Here is a 23,234-nt window from a genome sequence, read left to right as displayed (position 1 = left end):
TTTTTTTTTTTTTTTTTTTTTTTTAGTCTACATTGATCCTTGTATGTACACAAAGTCATGATAGATGCACGGGAAAGAATGTTGTACAAAAGGTCATGCTCTAAATGCCCAAATGCTCCAGGTACCTTGGCTTAAAAACACCCCTGTGAAACCAGAACTGACAAACATAAACTGATTCTGTATATGTTCCTTTCAGTTTGAAAAATAGTGAAGGGATATTAGCCACCAAAGAGTCTTTCGATTTCCAAACTATTAAGGAGATTTGAGAAGTTTGAAAATTGAGTATCTACTTGAAATTGACTCAGATGAGACAAGAAAACTGTCAAATAACTAAAGGTAAACACGAATATGACTTCCTAAGTAGTCTGGAAAATAAAAATGTCTGAGCAGACATTAATAAATTTATTTATAACAAAGACCTGCACAACCCTGGGAGGTCATTGCTAGTTACATGTCAGGTATATAGAGAATGCTAATTATAGATTTTATGTCAGGATCATGGCCAAGGATGGCAGAGGTGACTGTCCTTACCTAACTCATACTTGATGCTTCTTACTGTATTCTTAGCCATGTGTACTAAAATCGTATTAACTGGCTCTCACAAAATAGACTAGAAGTTTGATATGCCACTTTAGAAGAGAGGTTGCTAAGTCACGATTCAGCTTTCTTTTCGTTTTTATGAACATTTTTCCTTTCTTCAATTTCAAAATACGTGCTTGTTGGGAAAAAAAAGTGAAAGATCTCTGTCCTGCACCCAACCCTTGGCCTCCTGTTAATTCTGTTCTTCTCCCCAGAGAGGATCACTGCTAATAGTTTGGACTGTGTCTTTCCTGATTTTCCCTACATTCCTGTGAATGTATTGGGGTTGGGGTTGGGAGAGCTGGAGCGGTGCAAAGAGAGACAGAGGAAGAGAGAGAGAAATGCGCAGCTTGCTTTTTCACTTAATATATCCTGAACATTTTCTCATATACACGTATAAGGATGTGCCTCATCCTTTTGAATGGCTATTATAACATTCCACAGTTGCATAATTCATTTAACCATTTACTTATTAGTACACATTAAGGTCATCTTCCATTTTTTTCTCTTATATATAATGATACAGTGAATATTCTTTTACTATAACCTATAAGCTTGATATACACCTCCTCATTTTAAATACTTGGTAATTTCCTTTTAGAAATGTCTTATTTTGATAATTTACAACATGTATAAAAATAGAAATAGAACAACAACACACATGTAGCAATCACTCAGTTAACTGGTGTCAACTCACAACCCACTCAATCTCTCACCCTTCCAGTTTATTTTGAAGCAAAATTTTGACATTGAACCATTTCATACGTAATATAGTGTATCTCTGAAAGATAAGGACTAATTTTTAAGTATAACCATAATACCATTATCACATTTATTAAATCAGCATTTTTTCTGGCCTAACAAAATATCAATGACAGTATCTTTTTTGGGGTGGCGGGGGGGGGGGGGGCGGCTGGCCAATACAGGAAACTGAATCCCTGACCTTGGTGATATCAGCACCATGCTCTATTGAGTGGGCTAATTAACGGTTTTATTTTTGAGAGAAAAAAAAAAAAAAAAAAAAAAAAACCCAAACAAAAAAAAAAGGGGGGGGGGGGGGGGGGGGGGCAGCTGGCCAATACAGGAAACTGAATCCCTGACCTTGGTGATATCAGCACCATGCTCTATTGAGTGGGCTAATTAACGGTTTTATTTTTGAGAGCATTCCATAAGTATTCTGTTTCTTATATACATATCTCTGTACTTATCCTTTAGACCAACTGATTATTCATATTTTCTGTTACTTGTTTAATTTTTGTATATTTGATCTAAAAGAGATTTTTAAAACAATTATTTCTTACTCTGTAATTTTAGAATTAAAATTTGGCTTTTACTTTATATATTTCAAAGCTATAGGTTTATAAAGACTCATGAACTTTTTACATGTCTTGTACATTTTCATCAATATAAAATATCCTTTCTTACATTTAAGACTTTTACCTTGCACTCTATTTTCTTATATTATAATTCTACTCCTACTTTGTTTCTTTCTCGAACCTTTTATTCTGTATTTCTGTGTCTTTTTTAAAAGATGTATCTCTTAGCATAAATTTGATTTTTTTTTTACCCAGAGACTCTATCATTTATGAGGCAAATATCATCCATATATATAATTGAGAAAATCAATGCTTGTTCTAATTGCTATTGTCTTATCTGACATTTTCTCTTATACATTCTTATTGCTTTTAAAATTTTTCTCTACTACCTTTTTCTTGATTAGTTGAGTTTCTTTTTCCTTTCTTGCTGTTTGAAAATTATACATAGTTTTTTTTTATTCTTCCTATAGTTATCTTTAATTTTTTCCTAGCTCTGTATTTAAAATTTTTCACACTTCTAGAGAAATTGCAAGAATAATATAATGATCACCATAGCCTTCACCTAGACTCACTAATGGCTGAATTTTCTCACATATACTATGTAAACACATGTATGAACAGATTATTTGGCTTAACTATTTGAGAGTAACCTACAGACATCATGACACTTCACACCTAGATACTTCAACATATATCTCCTAACAACAAAGGCATGCTCCCACATAATCACAATTATCTCACTCAGAAAAGTAACGTTGATACAATACTATGATCTAATATCCTATTCATATGTCTCCAATTATTGCAACAGTATCTTTTTTTAGGTTTAGATTTTTTAAAAAATACATTATCTAGTCAATTATCAGTATTATATTTTTTTAGTCTCCCTCAGTAAAAGCAGTTTCGTAGTGTTTTTTTTTTTTTTTAATCTCTCAGGATATTAGTATTTTTGTAGTATCCAGTTCAGATGTTTTGTGGAATACCCTTCAGATTGGGTTTTTCTAATTGTTTTTTCATGATTACACTTACTTTAAACATTCTGGGCAGGAATACTACACATGTGATGTGTTCATCAAAATGTATCAAATCAGGAGCCACATGAAGTCAGTGTGTCCTATGATTGGTGGTGTTAAAAAATGGTCATTTAGTTAAATTTTGGTTTGCTAGATCTTCCTATTAGAATAGTGCCTTTCCCCCTTTCTAACTAATTTAATCTATGTTGTGACAATTTGAGTATAAATATCCTGCTTACCAACAACCTTTCACCCTGTGGTTTTAGCCTTCCTTCATGAACAGTGTCTGAGTCAATATTTATAAAAGTGGTTATTTCTCCCACTTGAATAGCCCCTAATCTTTCTTCAAAATTCTTCTCAGGTATCACCTCCTCCAGAAAGCCTTCCCCTAACCCTCCCATTCTGACATAAATGCCTCTTTTGTTCTCCCATAGTAACCTAACACCCTCCAGCTTACCCCAGTCTAAGTGGAGGTTTACTTTATAGATTTCCCCCAGAATCTGTTAGCATCTTTCTACTGAAAAAAAGTTTTCCCTCCCTAAGTTCACATTTGTTGTTGGATTTGTGCTTGTTTTTAAATAAGTTTGTTTTAGTATCAGTCTATAGTTATGGGTTTTTCTAATCATACCATTTTTTCCAAACCATAGTTATGTTTTTTTTTTATGGTCAGTATTTTTTGAATGTCAAATTGTCCCAAATTTGGCAAGTTAAAGCCCCACAAAGCTGTCCCCTGAGTCCTTTGATATGTCCATTAGTGTTTTAGTACTTAATGTTTGGCACAGTAAGATGTTGTGGGTTTATATTATACATTTCTAGACATCCAAAACCTGGATTCATTCATTTCTTCAAGAAGTATTAGTTCCTTTTGGTGGTGAATGGCATTTAGAAACCGAGATCCAAGGCGTGCTCATTACTATTGAAGTATCATCATTTCTGTGACTCTCATAAGACAGAGGTAGGAAATATATGCATTTTCATCATGAGTTCATACTAAGATTCTCAATTTTAATCCAAAACAGGAGGATTCTTGTTTTCTCTCACTCATTTCATATTTGTATTTTCCTTCTTTCGTAGTGTGAATCCTGATTCCAGCTACTTTAGTATTTACTCATTTGCTCAGTCCTATAATGCACACAAAATAGCTTCATGATTACTGTACTCATACTACTGCCAACAATAAACCTAAGTTATTTTCACTCTCAGAATACACCACACTGAGCATATAAATTCTGAGTACTGTGTTCAAAAGTTGCTTGGATTGTCCTTTTTATTTGGTCCTATTTTTATTCCCTGTGGGTTTTTTCACCATATCTGTAGATTTAATTTTATTTTTTCGAATGTGTTATCTACTAGCATGGTTACAGCAGCAGAATACACATTCTTTTTAAGAGTCATGTAACATTCATGAAGATAGACCATATCTGGTGCTGTAAAATAAGTCTCAGCAAGATTAAAAGCATTGATATCATACAGTGTGTTTTTCAGTCACGGTGAAATTAAATTAGAAATCAACAACATAAACCTATCTGGAAAATCCCTAAATATTTGTAAATTTGAAAATATACTTCTAAATACTCCATCAGTCAAAAAAGAAATTACAAAGGAAATTGGAAAATATTTTGAAGTAAGTAAAAGTGAAAGCACATGTGAAAATTTGTGAGACAAATTTTACCAACAATACCAACCCTACATACTCTCTTCCAGAAAATAGAAGAGGAGGGAAAATTTTCCAACTCAATTTATTAAACCAGCAGTTCTCTGATATTAAAACTAGAGAAAGAAATTATGAGAAAACTACAGAACAATATCCCCCATGAACATAGATGCAAAAGTTCTAAATAAAATATTAGCAAATAGAATACAGCAATACATAAAAAGAATAATACTTCATGACCATGTTGGGCTATACTAGACATGTGTGGCTGGTTTAACATGGAACAATTAAATATCCTTATGGAAAAATCAGATGAATTCACCATATTAACAAAATGAATGAGAAAAAGTTTATAATTCAATAGATGCACAAAAGATTTTTTGACAAAGTTCAATACAGAATAATGATAAAATTTTAGCAAACTGGAAATAAAAATGAACCTCTTTAACTTCATAAGAGGCATCTATGAAAGAAAAACTTATAGGTAAAAACATTCTTTTTTTTTTTACTACATTATCATGCTTGCTATATGTTCTTTATTTTTTTTAATTTTGTTTTATTAATATTACTTTTTTACTTTCTATGATGTTGTTGCAGAGCAGTTGGGAGGGAGGGGGAAAGGGGAGAGGGGAAGGAAAAGGGATGGAAGAAGGAGGAAGGAGGAGGGATGGGATTGAGGCCTGTGGCAACCCCCACATTCCCACAGGGGAGACTGGGGGGCTTCCAGTGGTGGCTTGGTCATTGCTGAGCTAGGTACAAAAAAGCCCTCACCTCCCACTACCCCAGGTCAGGAACCTGGGGCCCTTCTTGCTTCAGCTGGAGACTGGGGGGCTTCCAGTGGTGGCTTGGTCATTGCTGAGCTAGGTACAAAAAAGCCCTCGCCTCCCACTACCCCAGGTCAGGAACCTGGGGCCCTTCTTGCTTCAGCCTTGTGGTCATCACTGGGCTGGTTGCTCATGTTTGGGGGGCATGACTAAGGCCCTCAGCCCCCCACCACCCCAGCTCAGGAGATCCCAGGGCACTCCCCATAGTGGTTTGATGGTCATCACTGGGCTGGCTACAGGTATGGGGTGAGGGGGCTTGACTGAGGCCCAAGGCCCCCCAACACCCTGGCTCAGGAGAGCCCAGGGCACTTCCTGTAGTGGTTTGATGGTCATCACTTTGCTGGCTGCTGGTGTGTGGCAGGGCTTGACCAAGGACCGAGGCCCCCCACCACCATGGCTCAGGAGAGCCTGGGGTGCTTCCTGCAGCAGTTCAGTGGTAGTCGCTGGGATGGTTGTGCTTGTCAGGGGGCTGTGGCCAAGGCCCTCAGCCCCCACCCTTCATTCTGGTTGTGGGTGCCATGGGGCATGGCTGAGGACCCCAGCCCTCCCCCTTTTCTGGGTTGGTAACTGAGGGGACTTCTGGTCCTTTTAGGTATTATAGGTATTATTTGGTGAAATGAGACCTTTACTAGTTAATAACAAAATTTGTTTTCAGTTGTTGTGGCTCCTTGGTCCTATGTGGGCCCAGGGGAACCCTATTAGTGGTACTGCTGGCTTGGGGGCCACCATGGCCCTCTTCTCCCCTGCCGCCTCCAAACAACTTCATCCAAAGGGCACAGCTGTGGCTTTTGCCAGCTACTGCTCTATGCACTCAGCAGCTCCAGCCTGGACATGGCCGGGATTCAAAATGGTTGGAGCTGTTTTTCCTTTCTCTCATCATGGCTTCTCCCACCTTCATGTGCTCCATCGGTCTCTCTTCCTCTTCCCCTGAGCTCTCTAAAAATGTTTTTAATGGTGAAATACTGAATGTTTCTCCCCTAAGATTGAGAATAAGGCAAGGCAGAATATATGCTCTCACCCCTACTCAGCATCATACTAACAATCTTAGCCAGAGCAGTAAGGCAAGGGAAAAAAGGCATAGAGATTGGAAATTAAATAAACCTATGGGTGTATCTGTGTGTTTTGTTTTGTTTTGTTTGTTTGCTTGTTTGTTATTTCACACTATTTATTTTCTAGAACACTGAGCCAAAGAGACAGGAAAGGTTTGAATCTTGCTGTTAGAAAACAAATTACAAAGATAGCAAAAAAGAAAGTATTTTAGATATTAAGAAGATATTTAAATGACAAGATCCATTTGAACATAAGGTTAGCAGGGTATTTCCTGGAGTGGAATTATTTTATCTCTAGAAGTATTTGCAGATAAAACGATCATCTATGTAATAAATTCTTTAAAATCTACAGAAAAGCTACTATAATAACTGACTTTACAAAGGTTGCAGGATACAAAAATCAATATATAAAAATTAATTACATTTTTACATACTGGCAACCAACAATAGATAATTGAATTAAAAGTACAGCATGATTTAAAACAGAATCCAAAATTATTAAATACTAAGTGTTAAATTTAACAAAATATGTCACAAGACCCATATTCTAAAAACTATAAAACATCACTGAGAGATATTAAATAAAACCGAAATTCATGAAGAAATATACCATGTCAATTGATCAGAACACTCGATATTTTTAAGATGTCAATATTCCCTAGAATGACCCACATAGATTTAATGAAGTTCCAACCAAAGTTCAAATTGATCCTAAAATTAATATATAAATAAAAAGGAACCAACACAACTAAATCTACTTTTAAAAAGAAGAACAAAGATGGAGGACTTTACTACCTTATTTCAAGACTTTCTATAAAGCTGATGTGATCAAAACACTAAGATACTGGCATAAAGACAGACATACAGACCAATGAAACAGACTAGATTGTTCAGAAATAGATGCACAAATTTATGGTTAACTGTTTTTTGACAAAGTTGCCATACCATATGACCCAGCAATCCCTCTGTTGGGTATATACCCAGAGAAAATGAAATCAGTATCTCATAGAGATTACCTGCACTCCCATGTTTATTGCAGCATTATTCACAAGAGCCAAGATATGGAAACAACCTAAGTGTCTATTTGGTGAATGCTTTCTTTAGTGGTAACTTCAGTGACAAAAATGTATCACATTGCAAAAATGGCAGAGCACAGAGACTAACCTCCTCATTCACTCTCGTTTTAAAGCCCTCAGAACCATGCCGATGGCCACCATTATTAATCCATTCACTAATGCTTGGTCCTACAATCTAATCCTCTCTTCAAGGCCCCACCCTTCAATTACCATAATAAGATTTCCCACCCTCAACAGTTACAGTGGGAATTAAGCCTCAGTGAGGTTAGGGGAGGCATCCAATCTACAGCAACCACTACCACTTTTTGTAGCCAATTTCCTTCTCTATTGTATTCATTTTTGTTTTTCTAGGCCTACAGCATAATGTCAAGTCACTTTTCTGGAAAATTTCTCATGTGGCAAATTGTATAAGCCCATTCTCAAGGGATGAGTAAAGTCTTATGCAGCTAAATTACTTGTATTGGGGCAGATAATTTTTATTTTCTCTCTTGTTGCCTTTAAGATTTTTTCCTCTATGTCGAAGCTCGTAACTTACCAATAGTTGAGTAGACACTACACTTTAGTTCACTTATCCTGCTTTGCATTCATTCTGAGTACATCAAATCTGTTTTTATTTGTTCTGAAAATTCTAATCTGTTTTCAACCCAAGGAAATGTTCATCTTATTTTGTATGTGGTTCTTTTTTTCTGTCTGTTCTTTCTTTTTGGAACTCGTACTTGCTAGACATTAGTTAGATCTTCCAATCTGTCCTTCATTATCCCTTTACTTTTTTTCTGATAATGTTCATTTTTTTCACCTTTAACCCTGCTGTCTGGAAGAATCACTTCGCTCAACTTTCCAATTTACTTATTCACAGTCTTCAGCTGGGTCAAAACTTTTCTTTCAGGGCCGGCCCAGTGGCGCACTGGAGAGTGCACCACTTGGGAGTGCGGCGGCGCTCCCGCCGAGGGTTCAGATCCCATGTGGAGACCGGTTCCCGCTCATTGGCTGAGCGTGGTGCGGGCACAACACCGAGGGTTGCGATCCTGTTGCTGGTCCCCGGTACGGGCGCGACACCGAGGGTTGTGATCCCGTTACCAGTCAGTAAAAAAGACAAAAAGGAAAAAAATAAAAAAAAACAAAACTTTTCTTTCTGTGTATTAAAATGGGAATTATCTGTTCGGCCATTACATTTTTATTCTAATTAGCAACTTTGTATAGCATCTCGTCCCATTTATTTTTTTGAGAGGAAATATCTCTCATATATTATATTATGATATACAAAGTTTTTAGAACTTCTTCATTTATTGTTGCTGTTTCTTTGGGAATGGGTTTAGTGTGGTACTTCTCTTTCATGCTGTTAATTTTCATCAAATATTTGGTGATTCTTGTTTATTTAAATTTTAAGCTGCATTGAAATTCTAGATTAATCATTATTGGTTACTACAGTGTATTTCCTCAGGGTAAATGATAACGCCTGTTCCTTTTGTTTCCTTGATCTTCTCTTTCACATGTATGCAGTTATAGATTTTTCTCTTGGATTTCTGATTAACGTGATTCCATTTGATTTATTCTTTCCATAAATACCCTACTGTCCCAGTTTGCTGACTATTCCCTTCTGAAAATCCAGTACTGTTGTGAGTTTATTTTTATTTTAATAATTTTTGCTTTATTTCAGAAGGGGATGAGAAAGAGAAGTAAGATCCAATTTATATTTTTCAATTTATGAAACAATTATTTAGCTCCTCCTGTACAGCCATGGCTGTTGGAACTAAGATGTCTCTGAGGATGCCCTCTGACTCAGCACTGAGCAGGACCTCATGTAGTGTCATTGTCTAGATAAAGCTCTAGGGACGCACTGTCTGAGTCTCAGCTTTGTAGGTTCACTGTCTCTCATCTTGTCACAATAGTCTAGTGTAGAAATTCTGATGCTGATGTATTCACTTATTACATAGTAACCCATCTCTTCACTTCATTTGTAAAAAAAAAAAAAATTAATTGCATGAGATTTATAAACAGAACTTCTTATTAAAAGAATTAAAACACATTTTCCATTTAATTTTGATACATGTTTAAGGTACTAAAATAAAAAATAAATTTCTTTTTTATATTTTAGAATCACCATATTAAAGATAAATTGTTCAAGATGTTGCTTAAGAAAAATAATGGTCACAAAACTAGAACTTCCTGGTTGGCCTAGCCAATGACTTCTTTCTCTCATTAGGCAGATGATCATGGGAAGCAATATTATAATCACGAGGTTGTTTGGTAAACCTGGAATCAGAGCTAGTTGAATGATTTTAATGGTTAGGGCTTCAAGGAGTTGGAGTCATCTCCAACTAGTAGGGTGATACCTTTACCTTCAGGAAAGGGTTATACTTGCAGAGAGGACTATAGTCTTCCCTTCAGTTAGTTAGAGCTCTGCCAGCCACAGAGTACAGCACAAATACTACAAATTTGAGGTCTACCTGACCCCCATTTTTCAGTGTTTCTTTACAGCTGCCTTCTGACCATACGATTGCTGCAGTTTACCTAACAATAATGTCAGAACTAGCTCTGGAATCTCAAGCTAGAGTTCTCACTCTATCCTAACCTCAACAATCCCACTAGGTATCCAGAGGTCCATCTCTGTTGTGGGCTTATGGGTGTCTTAAGATCTTCTAGGGGTGGGTTACCCATAGACAGCAAGCAGATGGTGCTGAGCAAAACCTTCTAGCACAGTTAGGCATCACTCCTATTGGGCAGGAGATGATGGTTGGAGTTCTAGATGTAAACAGACTAGTTCTCTTGGGTTCAGCTAACCAGAACGTCTCACTAAGATTGAGGCCCATCAGCTCCCCTGTGCCACCTTGTGCGATAATGATTCTTCAATAGCACCACTAACTTGGCTTTCCATAGACTTTATTTGTAGAAAATGAGCTGCATGAAATTTATACACAAGATTCCATACAAGGAAAAAAATATGATTTCCCATTCAGTTTTCATATAACATTTAAAGGACTGAAATAAATATGAACTCAAATCTAGAATATTTAAGATACCGTATTGGGTAAACACAGCAGGGCTTCCTTTGAAGAATTTGTGCTCTGAGAATGAGCAGAGCAGAATTAATGCCGAGTCTCTCTGTCTTCCCTCCAGCATATCTCCACACCCAGTGAGGTCAGATCGGCCCACTTTCAACTCCCAACTCCCCTGTAAGAGCTAAAATAACAACAATAGGAATGCCAGCACATCCGTAGTGCTTGCTCTGTGCTGGGCGCTGTTCTAAGAACTTTATATAAAGCAATTCCTCTAATAGAGAACACATTTATCTTTTGCAGTTGTGAAGATGACCTTTCTGAAGACAGAGAGGAGCTCCTGCATGGGATTTCAGAGCTGGATATCAGCAACTCGGATTGTTTCCCATCCCAGCTGCTAGTGCATGGGACTTTAGCCTTTCCTCTAGGGTTAGATACCTACCATGGCTGTGTGATAGCAGCTGCCCGCTATGGCCGGGGCCGGGTGGTTGTGACTGGCCATAAGGTGTTATTCAGCGTTAGTAAACTGGGCCCCTTTCTGCTCAATGCTGTCCGCTGGCTGGATGCGGGCCGCAGAGGCAAGATCGTGGTACAGACAGAGCTGAGAACACTGAGCAGCCTGCTTGCAGTGGGGGGCATAGATACCAGCATTGAGCCCACCCTGACCAGTGATGCGAGCGTCTATTGCTTTGAACCCATGAGCGAAGTGGGGATCAAAGAGCTGCAGGAGTTTGTAGCAGAGGGTGGTGGGCTATTTGTTGGTGCCCAAGCCTGGTGGTGGGCCTTTAAGAACCCAGGAGTGTCTCCTTTGGCTCAATTCCCAGGAAACCTCCTCCTCAACCCCTTTGGCATCAGCATCACAAGCCAAAGCCTCAATCCCGGGCCCTTCCGTACTCCCAAAGCAGGAATGAGGACCTATCACTTCCGCTCCACCCTGGCCGAGTTCCAGGTTATAATGGGCAGGAAGCGAGGGAATGTGGAAAAGGGCTGGCTGGCAAAGCTGGGACCAGATGGTGCAGCTTTCCTGCAGATTCCCGCAGAAGAGACCCCTGCCTATATGTCTGTGCATCGACTCCTGAGGAAGCTGCTAAGTCGGTATCGGCTCCCAGTAGCAACCCGAGAGAACCCTGTCATCAATGACTGCTGCAGGGGTGCTATGCTGTCCCTGGCCACGGGTCTGGCCCACTCTGGAAGTGACCTCTCTCTGTTAGTGCCGGAAATTGAAGATATGTACAGCAGCCCCTATCTGCGCCCCTCAGAATCTCCTATCACTGTCGAGGTCAACTGTACCAATCCAGGTAAGGAATAGGGGGAGCTCAGCTTTGTGGGACCTGGGAGATGGGGACAGGGAGACTTTGGCAGTTCATTTCAGGAATCTGATCACCCACCAAGGGCATTCTCCATCTTTTGCCAAGTACTTTCAAGAAGATAGGGGTTGTGATTTCAGGTACTGTTTGGAAGAGTCGAGTCAGGCAGTATGGAAGGGAAGAGATGTGCAGAGCTCTCAGAGGATCTGTGGAAATGCTGGGGGGGTGGAGTCATGGAGGAGGGGTAAAGTCGGACTTTCCTGTGCTTTTGGCAGGAACCAGGTACTGCTGGATGAGCACTGGGCTGTACATACCTGCAAGGCAGATTATAGAAGTCTCACTGCCCGAAGCTGCTGCCTCTGCCGACCTGAAGGTAAGGCCATGCCCCGGTTCACCAGCTAACATGGAACCCAGATGTTCTTGCTTCACAGTCAGTGTCTTATTCTGATCCTCATAAAACCCTGTCTGGCAATGCAGAGCAGATATTTTTACCCCCATTTTAAGGATGAGGCAACTCAGAAAAGGTAAGAAATTGATTAAAATATATAGAACTGATTTTCATAGCCTAGGACTCCAACCTAACCAACTTCTGGCCCTTAAGTTTTGTGCTTTTGACTTACATCATAGAGTGGAGAGTAAGAGACATGTCAAGTGGAAGATATCCTACACAGCTCTAGTAGGGATTCAGTAAATCTTAGTTCACTTTCCGTCTCCGTATATGTTTCCCATTGTAGCACACGGTCTTCCTGATTCCAGCTTCTGTCCCCTGATACAAAAAACTGTTCCTCAATTGCTCGTCCACTTTTTGCTAGGTTACTTTCACATACACTCACCTTATTCACAGAATTTATTTGTCTTCCTGCCCTGTCCCCCTTGAGGACCATAGGGATAGTTAGGGTCTATTCAGTGCCTGTATCTGTCCTGGAACTTGCTTAGCATAAACCCTGGGAAAACAGTCTAAGGACTCCACCAAGTGCAGGGGTCTTTCCACCTGCCCAGGAAGGGGGGCTTTGGAGGACAGGGAGGAATTGAATCCTCAGCCAGCCAGCCAGCATGCTGCCTCCCATGGGTCCTCTTTAATCAGAAAAAGGCAGGGGCCCATCTGCTCCATTCCTAATGCAAAATCACCATCACGGTTATGGAGACACCAAGGGACCATTTGCGAGAGTCAGTTCTCCTCAGAATCAGCCTTATGGGTCACACCTGGCACTCTTCGCATTAATGTCTCCACATGACCCCTTGTGGGGCTCTTTGAATCGCTTGGGAGAATGTTTACACATAATTTAGTCTGTATGACCTCGAGAAATGCTACAACTTCATGGGTTTATCACACACAGCTTATCAATGGTGGGAAGGCCAGGCTTGCATGGGGTCATGGCCTAACGACCCTTCCACATCCTCACCTCCTGGGCTCTCTTCTTCCACCCACACATGCCCCATGATGACTCTGTGGGGGATCTCTCTGCTGCAGATACAGATTGGCTGCCACACAGACGACCTGACCAGGGCCAGCAAGCTGTTCCGAGGTCCGCTGGTGATTAACCGGTGCTGCTTGGACAAACCCACAAAGTCCATCACCTGCCTCTGGGGCGGCCTTCTCTACATCATCGTGCCTCAGAGCAGCAAACTAGGTTCTGTGCCCATCACCGTGAAGGGGGCTGTGCATGCTCCATACTACAAGCTGGGTGAGTGGAAACCTCGGGGTGCACCTGAGGGAAGGGAAGGAGCTGGGGAGGAGGACAGGAGCGGGGCTGTTTGGTGCAGTAGGAGAGAGACACGGAGTGGTGGAGGCAAGGAGTATAGTTTCCTTAGATTCAGCTTCGGGGCTGAGGAGATAAAGACCAACCACACCATGGGACTTTGTAGAAGAAGGATAGGGAGAAGCAATATTGTTGTTCGTGATCCTGACATTCTATTCCTGGGGTCCAAGCTGAAGTGTGTCTCAAGCCTCTTTGGCCTCTCTTCCTAGGGGAGACATCCCAGGAGGAGTGGAAGAGGCGTATCCAGGAGAATCCAGGTCCCTGGGGGGAGCTGGCCACGGACAACATCATCCTGACGGTACCAACTGCCAACCTTCGTACCCTGGAGAACCCAGAGCCACTGCTCCGCCTCTGGGACGAGGTGATGCAGGCTGTGGCACGGCTGGGAGCCGAGCCCTTCCCTTTGCGCCTGCCACAGAGGATTGTCGCCGACGTGCAGATCTCAGTTGGTGGGTGCCTGGGCCAACCTCCTGTGCATGCTCCCTCCCTGTGCCTTTCTTTCCTTCAACAGCCATGCAGTGGGCAGCCAGGAGGGTAGAAATGTTTTGTTAGCAAGACATATAAGATGCAGTCCTTCCTATGAAATGGAATGGAAAAATATGTATATAAGAAATAAATAACAGTTTAAGTCAGCATGTCAAGAGATGTCATCAAACAGAGGGATCGGTACAGAAAGTCAGTGCTAGACTTTCATAGATGTCCAGTGGGAATGGTAAAGAGTGGGTAAAAATGGCAGAATTGTTGGGAGAGGGAATGTAACAACTTTGAGAATACACTGAATAAGGAGATGTTTGCCTGTGGGTCAAGGAGCCTAAAAAATGAGGTGGTGTATAGACACTAAAGAAATGGAAATTTCTCTAGATGCTCGTTTTCTTGGCTTACATAGATGATCACTGTAAAGTAGTGTCAGTGTGGACAGCCCCATGTCTAAATAATGAGAGGGGGAACTGCCCTCAAAGAGTTCTGAATTTTGGGAAAAGGACACAGGTTTACATAAATAAGACCTCTTCATAAAAATAAAAACAAATTAAATGGGAACATGAATGGCTGTTTGAAGCCTGCATCCCCTCCCACAGCCATACTATCCAGGTCAGAGTAAGGATAAAGACATCATTACATTACAGAATGAAAGGATATGTAGGAAAGCCTAGGACAGGCTGGGTTTGGCTTGCACATCTGATCACTGTGGAGTGCGAGAAGGCACCTGGGGCTCTTGGGTCTTTTGGAAGACAAACGATACAAAGAATTTCTTGAGATGGGTGGGAGGACCCTAACCCTCTCCTTTCCCTTCTGCATTTCCCAGGCTGGATGCATGCAGGATACCCCATCATGTGCCATCTGGAGTCAGTGCAGGAGCTCATCAATGAGAAGCTCATCAGAACCAAGGGGCTTTGGGGCCCTGTCCACGAGCTGGGTCGCAACCAGCAGCGGCAGGAGTGGGAGTTCCCACCGCACACCACCGAGGCCACCTGCAACCTGTGGTGTGTTTATGTGCATGAGACAGTCTTGGGCATTCCTCGAGGCCGTGCCAATATTGCTCTGTGGCCCCCAGTTCGGGAGAAGAGAGTCAGAATCTACCTGGGCAAGGGTCCCAATGTGAAAAACTGGAATGCTTGGACTGCGCTGGAAACATATTTGCAGGTACTGGGCAAAACCGGGGGATGATGGGAGCCCCCGACTGTGGGAACCACCAGGGAAGCATTGTTAGATGATAATCTAGTGACCCAGGAGACCTCTCACTGCAGATGTCCCCACACTAGGCCATGGGAGACCCTGGCAAAATCCAAGTGTGACTGTCCTATTTGTTGATGCCTCTCAGTACATCACTTTTCATGTCCCTAAAGTGGACTTAATAGCCCCAGCCTCACCCTCCACCCCATAGTGATACACAAGAGTAGCTAGAAAGCTCTGAGAAAGGTTTAAAATGGTAGAAGCAAATACAGCACTAGAATTGCTATCTCTGACTTTAAAGCCAGACATACCTGAGATTAAAGCCAAATTCTCCTACTTAATAGCTACCTAAAACCAAAAAACACTGCCTCACACACACAATCCATGGGATATGAAACAGTTTTTTTCCTTAGGTGATTGTACCGTCTTCTCATTAGGACTTGTTTGTGCCTCCAATTCCAACCTATGTAGGCAATCCAAGATTCCTCACTGGCCTGGACATGGAGGTTGCCTTTGCCTTTGAACTATCATTCGATGCCCCAGCTCCCTTCCCTCCGTGGCTGGATCAGTTCCTAGCTCACTGTGGACAGTTTCATCCCCTCAGATTCTGGAATTCAGTCTCAGGCCAGGCATGCTCTATTCTGGTTCTTCCACCTGCTCGAGTTCCTCTCTGTTGGTTCCCACTGCCATAGAGTGACATGAAACAGCCGGGAGGCTCTACTTTAAGCTTGTGGTCAGGGCTGCTTTGTCCCTAGGACGAAGCTTCTCCTCAATGAAATCCAGTTGAGGTTAGTCTGGAGAACTGCTCAAGTGCCTCCTAACTACAAAACCCTGTAACCCTGGCTAACATATGCTATTTCCAATGGCTTCAGGATGGTTGCCTTATTCTAAAATTGTAACTTGCTCTTAATTCTAGTTACCTAGGCTATCTATAGTCTTCTACTTCTACTTGATTCACCTTTTGCCCAAAGGCCATTTTAATAGCTTTATGAATAGACACAGACCTATGATTAATGAAGATTTCATTACGCAAAGATAGAGGTGGGAGTTTCCCAATTGTTGGGGTTTAACTTTGCAACTGTGAAAGATAGGAGGATTTTTCCACCTTAGCCAGTTTTAAGTCCATGTGTAATATCCCATCACTATTTTCATGACTAGTGAGATATATGAATGATGATACTGGTAGTTAATTTTGATATTAATTATTACTAATCAACAGTAAATATTGATAGTAATTAGACTCTCACTGATTGAGTGTCTACTTTGTGCCAAGCACTGTGCTCACTCCCAGGCCCTTCTTAAGACTAGAATGTGGAAAGTAGGGTCGGAGGCCAGCAGGCAAAATGGAGGAGATATGCAGGGATAGATAGGAAGCTAATGTTAAATTCACTTATTATGGTGTTTGTTGGGCCCTCTTTTTTGTGGATTTGGATTAGATGTTTCACTCTGTTTTTTCTTTCTGTTTCCAGCTACAGGAGGCCTTTGGTTGGGAGCCATTCATCCGTCTCTTCACCGAGTATAGGAACCAGACCAACTTGCCCACAGACAATGTCGACAAAATGAATCTGTGGGTCAAGATGTTCTCCCACCAAGTGCAGAAGAATCTGGCTCCATTCTTCGAGGCCTGGGCCTGGCCTATCCAGAAGGAAGTGGCTACCAGCCTGGCTTATCTGCCCGAATGGAAGGAAAATATTATGAAATTGTACCTCCTCACACAGATGTAAGGAGTGCCCATCGAGGTGGCAGGTAGAGAGGTTTGGGAAGGCAGGCAGAGATGGGGGTTCAGTCCTCTACCTCTGCCTCCTAGGGTCTTGGCCTTGTCCTCTTAGCTCATTGCCCCTATATCTTATTACCTACTCCTGTCTCTGGGAAGTGGGTTAAGAACAGAGCAACAAGGGGAATCAGAACTTCTCAGGAACAAGGCCTTCTGTTTATGAGTCTCGTTCCTCTGCTCTCAGCTGTCAGATTCCCTCCTGACCCTGTAGTGGCCTAGTTCTGAGCTTTGGCACCTGTTTCTACACATGGGCCATCATCCAGAGAGGTGGTTCTCATCCTGTCATACTGAGAGCTCTCTCTGGGCTTTTATTTTTCACGAGTTGTTCCAAAAACCTAACCACGGAACTCAATTGGAACATAAATTTATCATGATAGTCAGACAGTTCCCTAATGACTCATATATTTTGAGCTTTGAGTAGTTTTTGAAGCACTTAAAAAGCAGTCTGGTATAGTGGAAAGAGCCCACAACTAGGGTTAGCTCTTGGGAAAGTCATTTTATCTCTACACTCCCATTTCCTTTTGTGTGAAATGGAGCTAAAAATCCCTGCCTCACAGAGTTGTCATGAAAATTCAGACTGATAATTCTGAAGAGGTTTAAGAATGATACAGTGCATGTACAAGGGATTGTTTTATTTTATGCTGGTCCACAGAATAATAAGATTTGTATTTCCCATTCTCTTCCCATAGCTTAGAGGTTAAGATCATCATGACTACTAGTAGACTCCCTGTGTCCAAATCCTGGTTCTTTCACCTATTAGTTGAATGACCCTGGCAAGTTTCCTACCTTCTCTGTGACTCAGTTTTCCTCATCTCTGAAATGGGATATATTTCATAGGATTATTGTGAGGATTAAATTTTTACAGTACCTCTAAAAGTGACTAGGACAGTACCTGGTAGTTAGTGGGTGTTGAAAAAATGTCATCTGGCATTGTTATTATTTAGTTAACTTAATATAATTTTAGAAAATGGGATATATTTCATAGGATTATTGTGAGGATTAAATTTTTACAGTACCTCTAAAAGTGATTAGGACAGTACCTGGTAGTTAGTGGGTGTTGAAAAAATGTCATCTGGCATTGTTATTATTTAGTTAACTTAATATAATTTTAGAGCTCGACTTCACTTTTAGATGGTATTTACAGATTTAGTCATAATTAATCCTAACCCATCCTATACTTTATACACCAACCTCTGGAAGGATTCTGATACATTGCTTTATGAATCTAAAGAAAGTTCTCTAAATTCACAATGCGGTTTTCAGAAGCTACTCAGGGTTTGGTCTTTTTACCCAATTCTTTCTTTTAAGTCAACTTCCTTCTTTGCTTAAATCAAGAGTGGAAATCTTGAAAAAAACCAGAAAAAATTCATGAAGGTGTTTATCCTTAGCAAACAGTAGGCATCCAGCTTCATGATGGTGTTTATGTTTCCATGTCATGGGTTCATGACACAATCACCATCAAGAGTTACTTGACAGTTTGGCAGACAAAGTCCACACACGTAGAAAACTTTACTTTGGAACAAGAGAACTGGATGGAGCTGGCCCAAACTTGATTTAATTACCCAACATACAAAGATTTTCTCAAGCTCTCTTCTAATTTTATTCAGAATCTCCCATTTCTTTATAGTTTTAACTAGAGTTGGATCTCTAGGATTGATGTTGTGTAGATCCAGTGAGTTTTCCTTTAGCTCACTTCTTTTTATTTAGTTATTTTAAGATACCATTTTATTCGCTTAATTGGTAATTGGGTAGATGTGTAAACAATAAGATTTGACCTATCCAATGTTTTCCTTTGTATTTCTTTACCATGTCATTTTTCAGTGCTAGAATTATTTCCTCTTACTTCATGAGTATCCATTGTCTAGGTGCTTGGAACATAGATGTTGAATATTCACTCAACATTTAAAATAATTGCTATAAATTAAAGGGTGTTCAGCCATATGCCAGGTATTGTTCTGGTTTCTTTATATAAATTGTTTTATACAATCTTCACAATAATCTTATGAGACAGAAACTATTATCATTCTTACTTGATGAATGAGAGAACTGAATTTTATGGAGTTAAGTAAATTATCTAAGGCTATATTGCTAATAAGTGGTGGATCCGGGATTTGAACCCAGGCATTCTGACTACAGAATAGGTGTTCCTAACTACGGTGTTTTGAATGCTGAAATAAATGAATAAGTAAAGAAACCAACCAGCAAACAAAAGAACCTTTATGTCCCTACTTACTGAGAGCTTTGGTTCCTTATACTTACCCCTCATCTAATTTTATCAGAACAAAAAGTCCCTTTGTTTATCCCAAATGCCAGTTCTAAGGAAGAATTAAAGGTAGATTCCTGAAGTGCTTCCCAATAGACAGTGCTGGGGTGAGCCCCTTAGCATTGGCCAAGTCTTTTAGGCTCTTGGTTATTCAAGTTTCAGTCATTCTCCCTAGGATACCATGAATGTTTATTGAATTTTGAACAATGGGCTATTTTAATAAAGTGCCTGACTCTCCAAAATCCCAGACACTTCATGTTCTCAGAGAGAAGATTAGATCCTCAATCTTTTGGAATGATATTTGTATCCATCCCTCTTTGACACATTTTTAGCAGTACAGCCTGGGGATCTTTTAAAAATATGAAGTTAGCTATGTTACTCCCCTGTATAAAAGCCTCCAGTGAGACTTCCAATTTATGATGATGGAATGAACATATAAGTTTGCCTCCCCTCCCTCCCCAGGCCCCACTGAATTGAAGTCAAGAAATACAAGAGGAAACTGACATGTCTTGGCAAAGAACATGGAAGGGATTTGATTATAAGTGGAGAAGACCTCAACACATTTCTGGAAGAGAGAAAGTGGAGGAAGCATGCTAATGAATGAAAGAGTGAAGATATCTTTCAGACAGAATATAAGCTGATCTGAACAACATAACCCCAAAGAGACTCGGGCATCTGAAAAGTCTATCTACTCAAGAATTATACCAGTTGTAAAATTGAACCCTATCCTACCTACTCCCACCCTTGTGCACAGAACACAGTCAGCCTACTATTGGTACCAGTTAAAAATTTGTTGTTGTTGCCATTGTTTGTGTAAAGGAGTTGAATAAACTGCCTGAGAGGAAGTCAGAGTTAGTGCTCCAGAATAAAATTCCTCTTTTTTTTTTGGAAATAACCAGCCCCTAGCCTATCAGCTAGTTCTTTACTGACAGTTGGAGCCCCCTACTTGAGTGCTGAATACTTCCAGGAGTGAAGAGGCTTACTGGAGAAACAGTAACAGAAACTTATCCATACAACAGCTAAGGAAACCCACACCCACTCCTGTAAAAGTCAATAGTTACTTTGATTCTTACTTGTGAATGGTCAGCAAGGAATTCCCAGACATGGAGGCAGGGAGGGAACAGCAGAGGAGAAGCATAAGTCACCAGGTAGAATTAGAGGAAGAATTAGGGGGATTGAGAAATATGGCAATCTCTGGAGGACATAAAGTCAATGTGGGAAAAAATAACTTAAAATTCTAAGTATATCTTCAGAGAGATGTGAGGTATATTTGTAGGATGAATACAGGATACCATGAAGAAAGGGAAAAATAAGAATACAAGCCCTTTGAAAGTAAAAAAAAGACTGCCCAAAATATTAGCAGATAGGCTAGAAAATAAAATTGATGGAATCTCCCCAGATATGGAGCAAAAAGAAATAGACAGAAAATATAAAAGAAAGAAAGATGTAGACAATATCTAACTGTTAGGAGTTCCTGGAAGAGAGAACATAGAAAACATAGGTGAAGAACAGAAAGAAATAAGTCTCCAGATTGAGGGGCCTATACAACCTACATCTTGACACAATCTTGGAAATTGTGAAATATTAAGGGTGGAGGTAGGATATTGAAAGTACACAGGGGGAATAAGAAAATTCAGTCATCACAATTAGTTCAACTAGAAAGGGAAGAGAAATAGATGAGCAGCAGATTTTTCGTCAGCAACACTGAATGCTACAAGTCAATGGAGCAATGTCTTCACAGAGCTTGTGAAAAACGTTTGTGCCCAGAATTCCATAGAAAGACAAACAGTCAAGAATAACGTCAAAATAAAGGCGTTTTCTGACATGCAAGTCTTCAGAAAGTCTACCTCCTTTGCACCCTTACTGAGGAAGTACCTTGAGGAAGTTCTCCAGCAAAATGAAGATGAAAACCAGGAAAGAAAAAGAGGTGGGATCCAGATAACAGCAGACCTCACCCAGTATGTCTCCCTCTAGAGTGACAATTATCCAGCAGACCCATTGCAGATGACAGCACTCAAGCTTGAGCCCTCTGGGAGGATGTGCATTCTGTGATATAGATAGTTTCACTGGGAAACTGAAATGTTCGAGAATATGGAAGACTTCAGTCTATAACAGCAAAGAAAAGAAAAACAAATTTAAAATATGCCAAAAAATTCAGGTCCAATTTTGAAGCAAAATAAAATAGGGCATGATTTTGAGTTACTCGTGGAGTGTGAGAAGAGACTGTTTGACTTTGGCGGTAGGTACATTTCCTTTCTAGTGATACAGGCATCATGACATTGGGTGTGTAGGGAAGAAAATATCCTCGCTTCTACTTGGCTGTCAGCTAAAAGTATGTACATGGCCAAAATAATGTAGATGCCATTTATTGGTATTCAGTGTTCTGATCAGCCTATCCACAAGGCATGAAAGGCTTAATTTTTTATTCATAACTGAAGTTGAAAGTAACTAATGCTGACAAGTTAAGGAAAAAGAAAGCAGGGTGAGGTTGAGAATTAGTTGGGGGATGGGAGGTGGAAGGAAGAGGAGAGCTACTTATATATTCAAAGCGAGGATGAGAAAATAAGGTCTTCAGTTAATGGAACAACAACTAGGGAGTTAGTGTATTGTTCAAAGCTATAAATTAAGCCAATATTTGGAAAATGATGAGCAAAGGAAAGGTGGGAATAGTGTAAGTTAAATCCTTATCTTTTGTAATGGGGAATTATTAAAGATTGTCTAAAGTTAATGTCAAGAAATTATTGTCCAAACACATTATTTAAAGTTAGGAAGTTAGTTACCAGAAGATTTAAAAATAGATATTGTTAAAAGCATTGCCTCTAGGGAATGAAACTAGAGTTAAAAAGGGTGGAGTGGGAAACTGTGTTTTTCATTTTAAGTCCTTCTGTACTATTTAATTTTTTATCTTGTGCATGTATTACTTTGAAAAAGTTTTTAATAAACTCAAATAAAAGTCCTTCAGTGGCTTCACATTGACTAAGATACAATCCAGCCATACCCCTCAACATAGTCTGCAGTGTTTGGATCCACCTGATGTGTCCTGGCTCCTCCTAGCTCGCCAGCACTCTCTAGTGTTAGCCACACTGGGCATCTTCCAACTACTCAAACACCCTTCACCTTCTCCTGTTTCTGCAGGTGTTCCACAAAACGCCTGCTGCCGCTTTCACCATGTCTGGTGATTAAGCTTACTGTCTAGCAGGTTTTCAGTTTTTGTTGAATGAAGGAATGCCCAGCAGGGTTTTGGATGAAGACTGCCAACTAGTGTTCTTTCCCAAGAAGGCCTGTGATATTTGCTCCTCTTCTGGGAAATAGTTCATGAAGGACCATATGGGGCTGTAAGCTTGCCTGCACTCCTATCCATTGGATAGCTTTAACAAGTTTTAGTCTTCTTTGAGACCAGCTGGTATCAGAAGATTTCTATTCACCTGTCAGTCTCCTTGGTATGCTCTTTGCCACTTTCTCTGAGCATTGTAATCTGTTTTCTGTATTATTTTCCCTGTACTTGGCAGAAACACTAAGCTATCTAATAGAAATATTCAGGCCACCATGTATCCTGTGTCATATCCCTACTTTCCTGGTAGCTATTCCTTTGCCATCCTCATTAACATTTCTAGCTGAAAGTAAATATATGTGTAAAGGCCTTTTCTTACCTGACTTAGCATCTCCTCTGTGTTCCATGTATCATTAGGCTCTGAAATAGAGATTTACCCTCACAAATGGGAGAGGTTCCCAGATTGTTCATATTATCAAAAAAAAAACAAACAAAAAACCCACAAACTCTTTTATGTCTCCCACCACACCGTGACTCAATCTTCATAAAAGGAAGCTGAAATATGCCATTACAGTAGTTTACTTTCTGCTATTGTCTAACTCCAAAGGTCAACTGGAGCCATCTGATCAGTATTGGCCTTACAACCAATCTTCAACAGCAGTATTTATCAGAAACTTTTCC

At 40.4% G+C, this 23,234-nt stretch overlaps 1 protein-coding gene across 2 annotated transcripts in view; it reads left to right on the top strand.

Annotated features, from left to right (window-relative positions):
* Positions 1 to 22,287, top strand: part of FAM115A (family with sequence similarity 115, member A) — a 25,361-nt gene extending 3,074 nt beyond the window's left edge. The window contains exons 2-8 of one of the 2 annotated variants that reach the window (XM_008593074.1): positions 10,811 to 11,805; positions 12,090 to 12,187; positions 13,286 to 13,499; positions 13,784 to 14,023; positions 14,878 to 15,215; positions 16,715 to 16,965; positions 19,745 to 22,287. In XM_008593074.1, coding sequence (XP_008591296.1) covers positions 10,811 to 11,805; positions 12,090 to 12,187; positions 13,286 to 13,499; positions 13,784 to 14,023; positions 14,878 to 15,215; positions 16,715 to 16,965; positions 19,745 to 19,754 — 2,146 coding nt within the window. In that variant the 3' untranslated portion in view covers positions 19,755 to 22,287. Of the gene's footprint in view, positions 1 to 10,810; positions 11,806 to 12,089; positions 12,188 to 13,285; positions 13,500 to 13,783; positions 14,024 to 14,877; positions 15,216 to 16,714; positions 16,992 to 19,744 lie in introns of both variants that reach the window. The other variant, XM_008593075.1, reaches the window with a different exon arrangement.
* The last annotated feature ends 947 nt before the right edge of the window (positions 22,288 to 23,234 follow it).

Source organism: Galeopterus variegatus, unplaced genomic scaffold (assembly GCF_000696425.1).
Source record: "Galeopterus variegatus unplaced genomic scaffold, G_variegatus-3.0.2 Scaffold8678, whole genome shotgun sequence".
Taxonomy (NCBI): domain Eukaryota; kingdom Metazoa; phylum Chordata; class Mammalia; order Dermoptera; family Cynocephalidae; genus Galeopterus; species Galeopterus variegatus.
The sequence above is the reverse complement of the archived record's forward strand: the minus strand, read 5'-3'. Positions and strand labels throughout refer to the sequence as shown.